The 16,616-nt window shown below is 51.7% G+C and overlaps 2 protein-coding genes across 5 annotated transcripts in view; one reads left to right on the top strand and one right to left on the bottom strand.

Annotated features, from left to right (window-relative positions):
- Window positions 1-12,513, bottom strand: part of LOC103014462 (protein HIRA) — a 76,019-nt gene extending 63,506 nt beyond the window's left edge. For all 3 annotated transcript variants that reach the window (XM_057526474.1, XM_057526475.1, XM_057526479.1), the window contains exon 1: window positions 11,834-12,513. In XM_057526474.1, the coding sequence (XP_057382457.1) occupies window positions 11,834-11,870 (37 nt within the window). In that variant the 5' untranslated portion in view covers window positions 11,871-12,513. The remainder of the gene's footprint in view (window positions 1-11,833) is intronic.
- MRPL40 (mitochondrial ribosomal protein L40) lies at window positions 12,506-15,596 on the top strand. 2 transcript variants are annotated; one of them, XM_057526480.1, is made up of 4 exons: window positions 12,506-12,636; window positions 13,037-13,120; window positions 14,214-14,372; window positions 15,185-15,596. In XM_057526480.1, the coding sequence occupies exons 2-4, from the start codon at window positions 13,116-13,118 to the stop codon at window positions 15,507-15,509; spliced, it is 489 nt and encodes a 162-aa protein (XP_057382463.1). In that variant the 5' UTR covers window positions 12,506-12,636; window positions 13,037-13,115; the 3' UTR covers window positions 15,510-15,596. The 2 variants fall into 2 exon arrangements, with proteins under 2 accessions (XP_057382463.1, XP_007196416.3); XM_007196354.3 differs by lacking the exon at window positions 12,506-12,636 and adding an exon at window positions 12,723-12,879.
- The last annotated feature ends 1,020 nt before the right edge of the window (window positions 15,597-16,616 follow it).

Raw genomic sequence — 16,616 nt, 5'->3', positions numbered from 1 at the left:
ATATTAAAATATAAGGTGGGTGCAAAAGACATGATCTTATGTGTAGAAAACCCTAAAGATTCCACAGAATAAACAAATTTAGTAGAGCTGAAGGATACAAAATCAACAAACATCAGCTGCATTTCTACACATTAACAGTGAAAATCCAAAAAAGAAACAAAACAATTCTATTTAAAATAGAATCAAAAAGAAAAAAATACTTAGAAGTAAACTTAACCAAGGTCAAAGACTTGTACGTGAAAACTAGAAAACAGTGCCGAGACAACCAACAGAAACACAAATAAATGGAAAAACAGCCCATCTTCATGAATCGAAGACTTAATATTGTTAAGATGTCAGTAACATCCAAAGCTGTACAGATTTAATGCAATCCCTGTCAGAACTGCAATGACTTTTTTTTTTTTGGGCAAAACCAGAAAAACCCATCCTAAAATTCATATGGAATCTCAAGGGACTCCAAATAGCCAAACAAATTCTGAAAAAGAACAAAGTGGGAGGTCTTACACTTGCTGATTTCAAAATTTACTACGAAGTTATAGTAATCAAAACAGTGTGTTACTGGCATGAAGACACACAGACCAATGAAACAGAATACAGATTTTCAAAAAGGCTGCCAAGGCCATTCAATACAGCAAAGGACAGTCTCTTCAACAAGTGGTTCAAGGAAAACTGAATATCCACATGCAGCAGAATGAGACTGGACCCTTACCTAACACCATCTACAAAAATTAACACAAAATGGATCAAAGACCCAAATGTTGAACCTAACACTATAAAAATTCTTAGAACAAAACACAGGGAAAAAGCTTCATAACATTGGATTTGGCAATGATTTTTTTAGATATGATAGCAAAGGCACAGGCATTAAGAGAAAAAATAGACAAACTGGATTTCTTGAAAACTTTCACCCATCAAAGGATACTATCAACAGGATAAAAAGACAACCCACAGAAAATACTGGCAAATTACATTTCAGATAAGGAGTTAATGTCCAGAATACATAGAGAACTCCTAAAACTCAATACAAAAAAACAAAAAAAGAAAAGTAAAGTAAAAATAACAAGTGCTGGTGGAGATGTGGAGAAATTGGAACTCTGTACTCTGCTGGTGGGAATGAAAAATGGTGCAGCTGCTGTGGAAACCAGTATGGCAGTTCCTCAAAAAATTAAAAATAGAATTACCTGTGATCCAGCAATTCCACTTCTGGGTTTATACCCAAAGGAATTGAAAGCAGGGTCTTGAAGAGATATTTGTACACCCACATCCATAGCAGCTTTATTCACAACAGCTAAGAGGTGGAAGTAACCTCATGTCCATCGATGGATGATGGATAAGTAAAATGTGGTGTGTCCACACAATGGAATATTATTCAGCAATAAAAAGGAAAGAAATTCTGACACAAGCTACAACGTGGATGAACTGTGAAGACATTATGTTAATTTGCATAAGCCAGTCACAAAAGCACAAATACTGTATGATTCCACTTATATGAAGTCCCTAGAGGAGTCAAATTCATAGAGACAGGAAGTAGATGGTGGTGCCAGGGGCTGGGGGAGGGGGAACTGGGGAGTTACTACTTAATGGGGACAGAGTTTCAGTTTTGCATGATGAACAGGTGTGGAGATTGGCTGCACTACAATGTGAACATACAGAACACTACTGAATTATACACTTAAAAGATGGTTAAGATGGTAAATTTTATGTTACGGTTTACTTCGTCACAACTTAAAAAAATGCTAACCAAAACCAAAGCAAACCACATAAATATGTATACAAGCTGGAGGGGCGTGGGAGGGAGGTGGGTATGGTTGTAAAGGTGTTCGAACCATTTGGTCTTGACTGCTGTGGATACATGAACCCACACAGGTGCAAAGCCGTGTAGGACTCAGCAGCCACCCCACGCAGATAAACGCTACAAGTAAGAGTGGGCTCTGAGTGAGGCAGGTGGGGTCTGTCAACATCATCGTGACATCAGACTGCAGCTTTGCAAAACGTCACCCCTGGGAGAAACTGGGCAAAGTGTACAGAGGATCTCAGCTGCGTGGGAATCTACAACCACCTCAATAAGGAATAAATGCGCATACGTACACATGAAGCCTGTTTTCTAAAAACTGCATATATGTCTGTGTCTGATAAAGGTAAATATCAAAACACCAGTGGCTGTCATCATGAAGTGGATGCTTCTCTCATGCAGGTGACAGTGTGCACATCCCACAACCAGCAATCTCTCTGGAGGGAACCCTGCACCTGAGCTCTCTGCTCTCTGTGGGGCAGGAAACCCCTCCGTCCAGCTGCCCACCTGCCAGGCCTCTAGCCCTCACATCGCCACAAGCAGCTCCTGGTCTTCCCGCCCAAACCTGCCATCTCGGTCAAGGCCTCACAACAGCCACACAACTCGCGACTTCTCCGGCCTCATCTCCAGACCAGCCCCTGCCCCCACTGGTGGTCCAGTGCCCTCTTCCTCTCCACTCCCACCCAGCGCCCACCCTGGCTCTTTCCCTCCTGCCTCTGTTCCCTGCACTGAGGCCTCCCCTGACCACCCAGCTTGGCACAACAACCCCCCTAACACTGATCTACTTTCCCACGTACTGTAGGTGTCGCTTCCTTTACTGCACGTCTGTCTACTCTGCCCACCAGAATGTAAAGCCAGAGAGCTGAGTCACTTTTGTCTGCTTAGTCACGGGGTCTCCCCAGGGCAGCGGCACACAGTAGGCACTCCATAAACACTTGATGTTGTGAAAGGCTGGGCAGAGGGCCCCAATTCTAACACACATTCCATGTCACTAGCATCCCTGTGACAGCATCCTGGGAAGGCAGGCTCCTCCTGACTGAGGGGGGACTCATGTCGGCGAACCCCTGCAGGGGAAGCAGAGCCCTGGCTGCACAGAGCCGTCTGCAGCTGGGACCTCCACCGCTTCAACCACAACTTCTTGGTCTCCCTAAGTCAGCACCACTGCAGGGACACCTCAGGTGTCAGGTGCCTGAGATGTTCAAAACAGAGCACAGGAAGGAAGCTGGAGCAACCGTTGTTGGGTTGGGTGTTTTTTTTTTGCGGGGGTGGGGCATGAACTAGAGTTGAAGAAAGTGCAGGTATATCATTTACAGACCTTCGTCACGTCTCCTGCAGCATTTGCCAACACACAATCAAGAAAGCTTGGGTGTTTCTTCATACTCTTTTCTCCTCTAATTTTACAGAGCAGAGATATTCCTTAAAAGGTATCTGCAAGATGAATTTCTATAAATAGAATCATCCCTCCTTATCTAGATCCATTAGAAAATTAAGAGCAGTTAAGAACAACTTTCCAGCTTCCCTGTTGGTGGAGTGGTTAAGAATCCGCCTGCCAATGCAGGGGACACAGGTTCGAGCCCTGGTCCGGGAAGATTCCACATGCCACGGAGCAACTAAGCCCGCGAGTCACAACTACTGAAGCCCGCACGCCTAGAGCCCGTGCTCCGCAAAAAGAGAAGCCACTGCAATGAGAAGCTCGTGCACCACAATGAAGAGTAGTCCCTGATCGCCACAACTGGAGAGAGCCCGCGCGCAGCAACGAAGACCCAACACAGTCAAAAATAAAATAAATTAAAAAAAAAAAAAGAACAACTTTCCAACAGAGGAGAAAGTTTGTTTAACAACAACCACAACTAAGAAAATAACACTATAGTTAATAATACTGTATTGCATATTTGAAAGTTGCTAAGAGAATAAATCTTAAAAGTTCTCATCAAGAAAAAATAATTCTTTGGGCTTCCCTGGTGGCGCAGTGGTTGAGAATCTGCCTGCTAATGCAGGGGACACGGGTTCGAGCCCTGGTCTGGGAAGATCCCACATGCCGCGGAGCAACTAGGCCTGTGAGCCACAGCTACTGAGCCTGCGCGTCTGGAGCCTGTGCCCCGCAGCAACGGGAGGGGCCGCGATAGTGAAAGGCCTGCGCACCGCGATGAAGAGCGGTCCCCGCACCGTGATGAAGAGTGGCCCCCACTTGCCGCAACTAGAGAAAGCCCTCGCACGAACCGAAGACCCAACACAGTCAAAAAAATAAAATAAATAAATAAAGTAGCTATAAAAAAAAAAAAATTGGAGTCATCAAAATATTCTTTAAAAAATAATAATAATAATTCTTTAACTATGTGAGGTGACAGATGTTGACTTATTCCGGTGATCATTTTGCAATACGAACAAATATTGAATCATTATGTTGTACACCTGAAACTAATTAATGTACGTCAATTTAAAAAAAAAGAAAAAAAATAACAACCCTACAATATTATTTAAGTGGAAAATGCATGGTAACACTTCAGCTGTCTGAAGGGAGGCTACTCAATAAAAACACTGGATTTACTATGATATCGGGCATTTGGCTAAGATCTTGAACAACCCAGGTACCTTTATAATGTGGTATACACACTAAATAAAATGTGTGTGTGTGTGTTTTTTTTTTAAACTTTTGGGTTTATTTATTTATTTATTTATTTATTTATTTATGGCTGTGTTGGGTCTTCGTTTCTGTGTGAGGGCTTTCTCTAGTTGCAGCAAGTGGGGGCCACTCTTCATCGCGGTGCGCGGGCCTCTCATTATCGCGGCCTCTCTTGTTGCGGGGCACAGGCTCCAGACACGCAGGCTCAGTAATTGTGGCTCACGGGCCTAGTTGCTCCGCGGCATGTGGGATCTTCCCAGACCAGGGCTCGAACCCGTGTCCCCTGCATTGGCAGGCAGATTCTCAACCACTGCGCCACCAGGGAAGCCCAATGTGTGTGTTTCTAAAAAGCACTGTTACCCAGTTATTTTTTCCAAATGGTCTGAAAGACCATATTAAAAAGTTTTAACAATGTGTTCTCCTTTTTGTATTTTCTAACTTTTCCTAAATTGAACAGGCATTACTTTTATAAGAAAAATTACATTTTCCACATTACAAGCATGAAGTCACAAAGTGCTCCATTATCCAGATCCTCACACACCATTAATGTACCCTAGAGCAATCAGATTGGCAACGGACACAGCCAAAAATAAAGCAGCCGTCCTGTTCCTCAATAGCAGCTCCAGCTCAGAGCCCTGGTGCTTCAGGAGGAGGCTGAGGCCCCTCAGCACATAGGCGCTTCGGGAAGGCCTCTCGCGGGGCCCGGGCTTGGTCACCCCACGTCACTGAACCTGGCTCCTCCTCCCCATCTGCTCCTTCACAGTCTTACTGATCCCACGGGCTCCCCTTCCCCCCCATCTCACACTCCACATTCGACCTGGTGACTACATTCACTACTGTAACTCTAATTTTCTGGGGAAGTGCAAGCATTCTGTATCTTGAGTGGGAACAGGTTACAGAGTGTACCTGTTTGTCAAAACTCATGTCTGTGCATTTCACTATGTAAATTATACTTCAACACCAACATGTGTGTGTGTTTACGTATACCCCCTCGCCACACACACACTCACTGCACCACCAATGCCCTGGCCACCTCTGGATCACTGCCACAGCCTCTTCCCAGGTCCCCCAGCTCCCGCCCTTGCCCCCATGCCCACTGGCCGGCCGAGTCCCAGTGCAGTGGCCAGCAAGATCTCTAAGAGCACGCCAGGCGTGGGACTCCTCTACTCGAGCCGCATGGAGGGCCCGTGCATGCGGGTCCTCCAGCCAGTTCACTGCTCACTTGGCCTCACCTCCTGCTGCTCATGCCTCCCGGTGTTGCTCCCACATCCTTGCTCTTCCTCAGACCCACCAGGCAAGCTTGCTCTGGCCATTCTTGCTGCCTGAAATGCTCCTCCCACAGAGGGCCGCCTTCCTCACCTCCATCAGGCCTAGGAGGTTGCCATGATGCCCTGTCCAGGTGCCCTCCCTCCAGGAATGAAACACGCCCCCCACCCCCCAGCTGTGGGAGTGTTTACAGCCTGTGACAGCTCCTCAGCAGAAGAACTGCTTCGACCAAGATCAGGCCTCCTGGCGGGGAAAGCCTGCGCCCGATGACTGTGGACGTGAGAGTATAAAGGCCTGAGCCCCTCATCCCAATTCGGGACAACTCTGAAGGGCTCACCCAGCCCTCCAGCAGAGCCAGTTGCAGCTTCTGCGGTACCTGCATTACCAACCAGCTCCTACCTGTCCAGCCCTGCTTCCCTCATGCCCCGCAGGTGGGGAGTCCAAGAGCACCCCAGGTATGTCTTGGGCACACACACATCCAGCTCACCACCTGCTTCCTGCAACAAGGTCTCTGCTCACATGTTACCTTCTCACTCAGGCTTCCCCAAAGAACCTTATTTAAACTCCTCCCACCCTACCCCTACCCCAGGGCTTTCTCCCGCACTCACCCACCTACCACTCTCGTTTATGAGGCCTGCCCTCTGTCACCTCAGTAAGCTCCCCTCCTGCATCTCCTTTTCTCCTTACAGAAACTCACTGTCTCAGTTCCCATCTGTCAACTGTACTGTCAGGGATGTTTTCTTTCTGCAGCAAGTCATAGAGAATTTCAAGGGTAACCTACTAAGTTACGTGACAAGTCCTGAGAAGGGTTGGCTTCAAGGTTCATTCATAGCAGCGTAAGCAGCCACTCCTTCCACCTTCCCCTCCTGTCATCCTCGGTGCGAGCCCCATCCTCAGGGTCACAGGCTGGCTCCCATACACAGATGCAGTAAAGTCCAGGAGAAAAGAGATGGGCCTCGCAAGCATCTCTTCTTACCTGATTATTCCCCAGAAACCCCGAGCAGACATCCCCTCCCAGTCCTACTGGCTAGAATGGCATCACACGGCTGTTCCCCAACGAGGCCTGGGCACTCACCCATACTCCAGCTCAGGGCTATCAAGACCCTGAAGAAGAGGGCAGACAAGAGGAAAATCCTGGGGTTCTGATGGAAAGGAAGAAGTGGGTGGGCGTCCAGTGTCCACGACACGCCCTCCCTGCTCTTTAATGACGTGGACAAACCGATGGTCTGCTCCCGCCTCCAGGTGTTGCTGCTCGTCTCGGCAGGATAAAATGTGCTTGCATCAATGTATGGTCCCCAGGGCTCATTCCAGACCCATGTTTCATGAGCCAGACACCTCTGCAGTCCACAGGCAAACACCCTGGATGAACAGGGTAGCCTCGTACCTCTGGGGAAAAGGAGGGGTCAAGGCAGGCAGCAGGTCCCCTCCATGGCCAAGGCCAGGAACTGCCCAGAGGTCCCTCCCAACTGTGTAACTACAATTTGACTCATAAGGTGAAAACATCTTTTTAACCACTCCTTAAATTAAAAGAAATATTTAAGAAAACCTCATTTCCTAGCCCTCATCTCTACTCTGTTCTCAGCGTACTAAAGAAATCAACCCTGAGCGTCTCCAAACTACACTGCTACCTGCCTCTACCCCATGTGCACCTCTACCACTGACCTCCCTGCCTCCGTCAGGGCCTCTCACCCAGGCCCAGGGAATGCCTACCAGCTCCTCTGGGGCCTTCCAACCACATCCAGCCTCCTCAGAAACGCCCCATGCTCCCCTCTCGCAACCCCCAGAAGGAGTCCAAGCTTCTAGGCAGGTGCTCATGGCTCTGCCCTGCAGCCCCACCTGCCATCACCTGCGCAGTCTCTGTGCTAACATGCTCCACGCGCCAGCCCTCCCTGGGCCTCCACTCCTGATGCTCCCACAGCAGCGGTGCCTCCTCTGCCTCACAGTCCTCCTGTGGTCCAGACTCAGACCAAGGGCACGGCGCACCCACAGACCACGCCCTCCTCCCCAGGCTACCATCTGCCCTGCATTCTAGAATGTGGTCGGTTCCCCTCTCCCACCTGGCGCAGTTTTCCGTGCACAGGGAGAGTCTTTTTACCTCTGATCCCCACAGAACTTCTCTCCAGAAGGGTTCAAAGTTCAGTGCATAAATCAGTGTAAATCCCACAAGTGTATTATCTAAGGCAAAATTCCACCCAGTTTTCTTCCGAATCCTCTTCAGATGTATTCTGCTCATTTTAAAAAATCACTCTACTGTCTTCAGGTGTTAAGTCAGTGTGACACTGTGAAGAGAGCATGCATTTCCTGAGCCTTCGCAGGTGAGCAGGGAGCAGCCAAGGCAGCTGTTACCCGCTTCACTTAACAGACCAGGATAAGAGACGTAAAGAACCTTCTGTAACACACTTTGGTGAGAAGCAGAGCACAGAGACTCAAGAACAGGACTATCTGACTCCAAAATAATAGGCAAATTCCTTGTCCTCAAGAAGCTTACAATCTAGTTGGATGGATGAAAAGGCCAAATAACGATATAAAGGTACTCTCACCTAGAGCAGTTTCCCAGCCTCAGCACTATGGACGTTGGGCCAGGTGACTTGCAGAGGAGCGTCCAAGAGGCCGCAGAGCATTCTAGTTCAGTGGCATCCTGTTCTCCACCCACACTCCACCCCCTCCAGCTGCGAAAACCAAAAATGTCTCCAGACTCTGGCCTGTTTGAGAAGCCCTGATCTGGGCCAACTGCACAGGTTACCTGAATGACCAGGGCAGTCACAAAACGTCACTGCCGGGATCCCTCCTGGCCTGTTCTCAGAGCAGCTGTGCAGAGCCTTTCCACACCCAGGCCAGCTTCATTACTGGGTCATCCTTCCTCGAGTTTCCCCTTCAAACTGACATTCATTTTCTCTCAGATGCAGGACATGCCTCAGTAGAATGTCTTAAATCCTTTGTGGAATGAGAAGAGGTAGGGAAAAGAATCCAATCATAGAACAAGAGAAAAAACTCATGCCATAAAGCAACGCAATTAACTGACAAATTATCCCATTATTGAAAATTTGCCAAACACCTTTTTACAACACTGCCAGAAACCAAAGGAGAATGAGTGTCTTTTCAGTGCCTTCTGGTTAGAATGGGCTTCACTAAAGAGCTGTGCATTAACACCACGAGAATTCCAGAATAACTCTCAGGGACAAAGGCCCAGCGATGGGAAGAACCATGAATCTCAATGATTCTCAACATACAAACTACATTTTCCTACAACCAAAAACCCAATTGCTTTCAGTTTCTAACAAATATATGATCATAACCTAACTTAGAAATAAACCATATTTTGGCCAAGCCTAAAATAAAATATGTAAGGAATGCCATATCCAAGAACACAGAGTAAAACACGTGTGTGTGTGTGTGTGTGTGTGAACAGTGCCTGGCATGTAACTTCAACTTTACCAAGGCCCAGAAAGTGGAGTCACAAGCCCAAGAATCTACAGCTAATAAATGATGACATCTTGAATCCAGTCTGATTCCATGCTCAAAGCTCATTACTGTGACATGATTTCAAGATTTAACCGATCACCTTAGAACAGTGATTCTCAACTGGGGGTGACCTGGCCAACAGAGGACACTAGCAATGTCTGGAGACAGTTTCTGTTGTCACAAGTGTGTGTGTGTGTGTGTGTGTGAGTGAGTGAAGATGCTACTGGCATCTGGACGGCAGAGGCCAGGGATGCTGCTAACATCCTACAACACAGATTGGTCTCCACAACAGTTATGTGGCCCAAAATGTCAATAGTGCTGAGACTGAGAAACCCTCCCTTGGAGGAAAGGTCTCACTACTGTCATCAGCCAGGAAAACGAAGACTGAGGGCACACCTGCACCCAACAGACACTTCTCTCTCTGCTTTCAACTTGCCCGCTTACAGTATTTGATGAATCCCGCCACCTCAGGGAAAACGCAGGGCTCTCTGCTCCCTCCCTCTTTGGGCTCTTAGACCCCTGAAAAAGTATGTTCAAGCTGCATAATCAGTCAGGAGACTGCAGAGTCAGGAAGCCAGAAAGTGCAGTGATGCTCTCTCCAAACCACCACGGTCTTTTGGGTTCGTTAATCCAAAGCACATTCGACTTTACTGGCCACCACCCATCACTTGGGCTCCTGGCTAAGCAGCGCTCGCCCTCAGCAGCTCCCCCTATTCACCAGTCTTTAAAGGACAGCTCAGTACTGATCCAGACCATCAGTATGTCCTTCAGGAGAGCAGTAATTTACCCGACAGTCCTGAACACTCAATGAGACGGGCGATTCCAGGAGATTTTAAAAGAAAGGAAACTTGACAAAGAACAGGTTTAAAAGAGTCTCAACTTCTTCTATTATCTCGGGGAGCACTTTGTCTTCCTTCCCAAGCAAACACCACAATCACACTACGAAGAAGGCAGGGCAGATACCATCAGGTTCTACTCGAGGACCGTGGAGAGGCGGCAGCAACAAGAGGCCCCAGGCCCACAGCTCAGCCCACCCTGCCAGGTGGGGACTACTGGCTGCGGCCTGGCTGCAGACTCTCTCTCATTTGTGCCTAAACAATAGCTTAAGCATCCTGACTTACTTGTGCCTACACAGCATAAAACTTGTGTCCTACAAAGGAGCTTATCACGAAGTTATAAATTACATGGCAGAAGGGAGGCTGGAGGAGGGTACACAACACACACAACCTTATCTAGGCAGTGTCAAAATGAAAATTCCTTCAGACTTTACTTGCACAGCAAACTAGCTCATCATAAAAACTTTTCCCTTCCTGATTCACAAGCACCACAATTTATAATTACTGAACATTTGCCCAGTTCTCCAGGGAATGATCTCACACTACATGTCAGGAAATGCGCTTGGAGACCAACACAGGAGAAATGAAACCAGAGTTCACTGATTTTGCTTTCACATACTGTCAACCTAGCTGTCTTAGTAAGTTATGGCAACCTCAGCTCTCTTACCTGCATCAGCCAACGTTTATCACAGACCCTCTACGTGAAAGGCATTGCTGAGTGTGGCAGGGAATGCAGAGGGGAGCGAGGCAGTCTGCGCCCTAGGGGCACAAGGAATGTACACCCACAGGGACAGAGCGCGTCTAGTGGAGTAACTCAAGAGGAATGGTAACAAAAGGAAAAGGAGACCTCACCCGGGCCCTGAAAAATGAGAAGGATGTCCTGCTAGAAGATGGAAAGGCTGCAGCAATAGAAAGCAAGCATCCTGAGATCAAGTTCAAAACTAAAAAGCAACACAAGAAAGGCAAAAGCATCTACCCAACTTGTTCTAAAAGAAAACTAGCTCCCTCTAGTCGCACAACAAAGTAGAAATGAGGAACAAGACAGAATCAGGGTGACTCTTTGCCTACCAGCAGTCGGGCCATCCAGGCTGCGGGCCCTCAGCTGGAGTACTGCTCCCTGGGCTCACTACTACCGGCAGGGGATGGGGGCTCGCTCCCCTCACCTTCCTAGGGGGCGAAGGTCAACTCCTGCAGCAGCTGTGCGGGCCAGGTAGAACTACGGCAAAACTGCTGGTTACCGCGCTTCTCTGTACCAGAGTCTCTTCTCAACCAGAGGACTGGATGAGTCCGCTCCCTGGGTGTGCTTTAGGGCCGCTGCCCCAGAGCTAAGGCAGGCCCTCTCCGAGCACACACCTGTGCCCCGTGGGCCCCATCCGAGTCGCCCTCATTCTCCAGCTCAGTGTGAACGTAATTCCTCGGACTGGGGGACCTCAGCCCAGAATCACGGTACCCCACCTAAAGCACTGTCACCAGATCCAGCCCCTCTGGCATGGCAGGACGTGCCCATTCCAGGTCTACACCCCGGCACTGAAAGACCACTCCGCTCCAGTTTCACACACTGGAACGTCCTGGCACATCCCGGCCGGAGCCCAGGGCCGCTAACCCTGCCCGGACCACAGGCGGGCGGCCGAGGGCTTGGAGCAAGGGCCGGGGCGAGGGCGGACGTGGCCGAGCACGTGCCCGGCTCCCGATCTCCTCGCGCGAGGACAAAGTCCGCGACCGCCGGCCCCGCGGCGCGGGCACCGGGCACTCGGCATCGGAGCGAGGCGGGCAGGCCTGCGTGCGGCTCCCACCTGGCTCCAGACAACGGCCCGTCTCCGGGCTCGGCCCCCCGCGACCCTCGCGCGCACTCACCATTGTGGTTGACCCAGGTCGGCTTCAGGAGCTTCATTGTTCGGCCGCCGCCGCCGCCGCCGCCGGGCTGAGGCGAGAGCCGCGTCCCTCAGCGCGCCCGGGCCATGGAGCCGCCGCCGCCCGCGCCGCCCGCCCTCCAGCCGCCGCCCGCCCCCCGCCCTCAGCGCCGCCGCGCCATCGTCGACCCGCGCCCCCCGCCGCCGCCGCAGCCGACCCCCGCGCTCGGCCGCCGCCGCCGCCGCCACAGCCGCATCCCCCGCGCCGCTCCTCCTCCGGCAGCTCCCGGGCAACGCCGGAAGTCACGGCGCGCACCTGCCAAACAGCGCCGGCGGGAAACCGCTCCCCGCGCGCACGGGCCGCCCGGCTCCTCGGCCGGCCGGGCGGGAAGGCGGCTCCTCTTCGGGTCCGCCCTGCACGGCCGCGAGCGAGAGGCCGGCCGGCAGGGAGCGCGCGGACGGGCGAGCGGGACCTGGGGTGTGCCCCGGCCGGGCGGGGCCGGGCGGCGCAGACGGCCTGGCCGCTCCGCCCGCCGGTGCGGAGCCGACTAATTAACAGGCTTCTACCGCCCCCAGCGCGTGTTCATTTGTCGCCCGCGAGCGCAGGCCACGTGCCGCGCCGGTGCAGCCACCGCGGCCCGGCTCCGACGTCGGCGAACGAGCCGGAGCGTTTACTGGACGCCCAGGTCGCCTCACGTGCGCGGACTCTTAGCCCCCTCGGCCCCGCCGGCCTCACTGCGGGTCTCGGCCCTCGCGGGGCGCAGGCCGAGCTGCTCGGGAGCGGCAAGGGAGCGGCGCCCGCGAGAAGTAGGCCCCCGATCGGCGCGAGGTGCGAGGCGCCGGGCGCGGGGCGGGGCCACGTCGGAGGCAGGGCTAGACGCGGCGGCCGGAACGCGGGAGCGCGGGGCTGCGCGTCTGTCGGACGCGAGAGCGGCGCACCGCGGGCCGGTCCGCCTAGGGGCGCGCGCCCGGAAGCGGCCGTCGGCGACCGGGAGGCATGGCGGCCGCGGCGCTGGGGGCGGTCTCGCGCTCTCTGCGCCCGCCGAGCCGGTGAGCGCGGAGGGGCCGGGGCGCCGATGCCCGGGGCGCGCGGGGACGCGGATTGAGAGCTTCCCTGCTTGCCTTGGCGGTCTCACCCCGCAGTTACGGGGCTCGTGAGTGACCTTAACGGGGAGGCGGGCGTTGATACACACTCGGTCTCTTCCAGGCTCCTGGGAGCGCGGCCGACGCAGACGAGGGACGCGCACCAGCGGGCCTCGTTGCTGTCCTTCTGGGGACTCGTGCCCATGAGGTAACCCGGCCGCGGGCCCGGCCTGGGGGGTCGCGCACGGGAACCCAGCGAGCAAGGATGGTAGATGTTGTCTGCGAAGTTTCTCAGTTAAATTTAGGTGGATGCCCTTATGTCTTTTCATATGAAATACTGTTATGTCTGTAATCAGAGATCAAAAGTTAAATGCAAAAGTGGTTTAAAGAAAAGTTAATTAGCTCTCAAGGCATTCTTGTGTAAAATTTTAAAGAGCACAGTCAGCACTTCCGTTTCTTACTCTCCGGAGAGGTGGGGGGAGGTGAGAGGATTCTTTTTTCTACCTGGGACCCTGAATACTTTCTAGGGACTTCATTCATAAAACTCAGTCTCGATGCTAGAGATTCGGTTGTTCTGAATAGTAACTTATCAGCATAGGAGATATGTTCCTGAGGGTAAATCAGACTTTTGTCCGTGCTCGAGGATAGGGAAATTTGTTAAGAAATCTCAAAAAGTATAAACAGGAACTTGCCAGTTATTTTTATTATACTGTCTCTCTTAGTCAAATCATTTTTATAAATCACAAATCCATTTAAAATGTGAGTAACGAGCTTCTAATGGATAAACAACAAGGTCCTATAGTGTAGCACAGGGAACTATATTCTATATCCTGAGATAAAGCATAATGGAAAAGAATATAAAAAAGAATGTATATATGTATAAATGAGTCACTCTGCTGTACAGCAGAAATTAACACAACATTGTAAATCAACTATACTTCAATTAATAAATAAATAATGTAACGAGCTTCTAATTCATCAGTTTGGTATTTTCACTTTTCAGTGCTATCCCAAGGCCCACCTGAAACCCCTCACTAAAGATGAGCACTTCCCTTTAATTTATACCCTGACACCCCATGGAGTTTTTCCACGCCTTCCTGGGTTGACCGTGCCCACACAGTTCTCACGAGGACCCCCCGTGGAGGCCGTCTCCCTGCCACACTCAGTGGGAGGCCAGGCCCACACAGTCCTTTCCTGCGGGAGAGCTCAGTACAAGTTTGCAGGCACTTTCCCTAGTGCCATGTCTCTGCACGTTCACAAGGCCAAAGAGGAAAATGTTTAGTGTTTGCTTTATCCTTTAGAGCAGAACCTCTGCAAAAGAAGAAGAAGGTGGACCCTAAAAAAGACCAAGCAGCAAAGGAGCGCTTGAAAAAGAGGATCCGACGACTGGAAAAGGCGAGCCAGGAGCTCGTTCCCATTGAGGATTTTATCACGCCCGTCAAGTTCTTGAATAAAGCGAGGTACGGGCCCTCTAGGGTTGAGGTCTTCAGAGCAAAGGAGTTCTGTGACCTTCAGGAAGTTCCGTCTGCACTTCACACCTGCAATGGGAAGGGGTCATAGGCTTGGGCTGGCTTGGCCCTGTTCTGAGTCCTCTTCTCCTGGATTGTCTTGTGGGAGGTGGAGAAAGCATTCCTGGGCGCTGCTGCTGAATGGCTGATTGTGGGAAGGAAGCTCAGGGCAGATGCTGGAGCGAGTTTGGAGTGTTGCTCTTGCAGAGGAGTTTAGCTGTGATTGACGACTGGGGCCCTGGGCCTGCAGCTCTTACCCCTTCCTGCTGGTAGGAAACCCTTAGCCGCCTGCTCTAGGATGCAGATGCTCATAGCTGGGATGTGTCGTGTGTGGGGTTGGTGGGATTGCTGCCTTCTTGTCAGAAGTGCGTACCATTTATAAAGTAGTACCTCGCCATGTAAGTGGGACAAGGCAGGTGCATTTTTGGGTCTCCAGGGCTGATACAGGCTCTTGACTCCCTGGGATATTGGTGTCCGTTTTCATAACACCATTTGACTTTTCTCCAAAGCCACGTTTCCCCACCAGCAGGCTCTGCTTGGCACACAGGACGTGCTGCCACAATCTGCTGAGAGCACTGTTGTTTCTTTTCTTCACGTAAAGAAAATGGCAGTGGTTCTAGGTGTCAGTTGCCGCTGCTGCCACATCCAACATTCTGTCCCTTAATTTGTCCCTAAGTTCCATCTGCATCTGGCAATGGGGACACTCGGGTCCCGTGCAGTCGGTCGGCGCCCCCAGGTTCATGCCCTTGGCTCTGTGTTCCCAGGCAGCGGCCGCCAGTGGAACTCCCCTTTGAAGAGAATGAGCGGAGAGCCCTGCTTCTGAAGAAATGGTCACTGTACAAGCAGTGTGAGCATGAGATGGAGAGGGGCGCCATTGCGTCCCTGCTCGAGGCCCAGCGGGAAGCTCTGCAGGAGCTGAAGCTCACGGCCCCAGAACTCCATGCCGAGGCCACCAAGCGGGACCCCAGTCTGTTTCCCTTTGAGAGACAAGGGCCAGACTACACGCCGCCGATCACCAACTACCAGCCCCCGGAAGGCAGGTACCACGACATCACCAAGGTGTACACACAGGTGGAGTTCAAGAGATAGAGCTGCAGGCAGCTGCCCTCAGGATGCTGCCCTCGGGAGCCTGCACCCCCAGGCTCAGGCCTGCTGTGAATAAATGCATTAACCAAGTGTCTGTCTTAGGTCAGAGTCACAGTTAATTCACCTGAGCATGCACGGGGGTTGGGGAGGCTGCCCTTCTTTGCCTGGTACTGGGGAGAGGAAGGCCAAAACATTGATCACTGCCCTCCAGTGAAAAGGAGGATTCCAACTGTGTGGGGCAGATGCCACCAGCAAGAGGCACAAAGTGACCTCAGGAACGGAGGTGAAGGACATGCCACTGTGCGGTGTGTCGCCTGCACCCGGAGGAGAGGCAGGGCTGGCTTTGGGTTTCAAGCTGGGGGGTATGGGGGAGGCTGAGGAGAGTGTCGAGCTGCAGGGACCCCACTGCGTGAGGCCATGTGTCCTCCAGGAGGGCATGACACCTGGCCAGGCAGAGGCCGCTGTTAGTCTGGAGCAGGGAGTGTATGAGTGAGCTCTGGCGCCGGATCAAAACACCACAGACCAAGGGGCGGAAACAACTCACATTTATTTCTCTCAGTTCCGGAGGCTGGATGCCCATGATCCAGGTGTCGGCAGGGCTGGTTTCTCCCAAGGCCTCTCTCCTTGGCGTGTAGACGGCCATCTTCTCGTGTACCCACGTGATCATCCCTCTGTGTCTGTGTCCTGATTTCTTATAAGGACACCAGTCATTGGATTAGGGCCCACCCACGTGACCCCATTTCACATTAAGTACCTCTTTAAAGATCCATCTTCAAATAATCTCTCAGAGCGGCAGGGGGTTAGACCTTCCCCGGAGGAACTGGGGGTACATAATGCAGTCTAACAGTGAGGGTGCAGTGTAGGCGGAGGTCCACTTGTACCCCTTGCATCACCACCTCAGAAAGGCTTTGGTTCTTCACCACCTCAGTGCAAACAAACCAGCGGAACACTCCACCTGAGTAAGAATTCAGATTATCCATTTTCCTAGAGGGCCCTGGCTACCCCACCCCGGAAAATCACACCCCGCCCCCACCTCATCAGCATGTGGCCTCTGCCTAAAGCCTCCAGCCTCCTCCTCCAGGTCTAGGCTCGGACCCTGAGCCTCCCCCA

This window comes from Balaenoptera acutorostrata, chromosome 13 (genome assembly GCF_949987535.1).
Source record: "Balaenoptera acutorostrata chromosome 13, mBalAcu1.1, whole genome shotgun sequence".
Taxonomy (NCBI): Eukaryota; Metazoa; Chordata; class Mammalia; order Artiodactyla; family Balaenopteridae; genus Balaenoptera; species Balaenoptera acutorostrata.
This window is presented reverse-complemented; position numbering and strand designations above follow the sequence as displayed.

Coding starts and splice junctions, on each gene's coding strand:
- MRPL40 (XM_007196354.3), top strand. CDS start 12,827: ATGGCGGCCGCGGCGCTGGGGGCGGTCTCGCGCTCTCTGCGCCCGCCG. Junction 12,880..13,036: donor TCTCTGCGCCCGCCGAGCCG/GTGAGCGCGGAG, acceptor GGTCTCTTCCAG/GCTCCTGGGAGCGCGGCCGA. Junction 13,121..14,213: donor TGGGGACTCGTGCCCATGAG/GTAACCCGGCCG, acceptor TTTATCCTTTAG/AGCAGAACCTCTGCAAAAGA.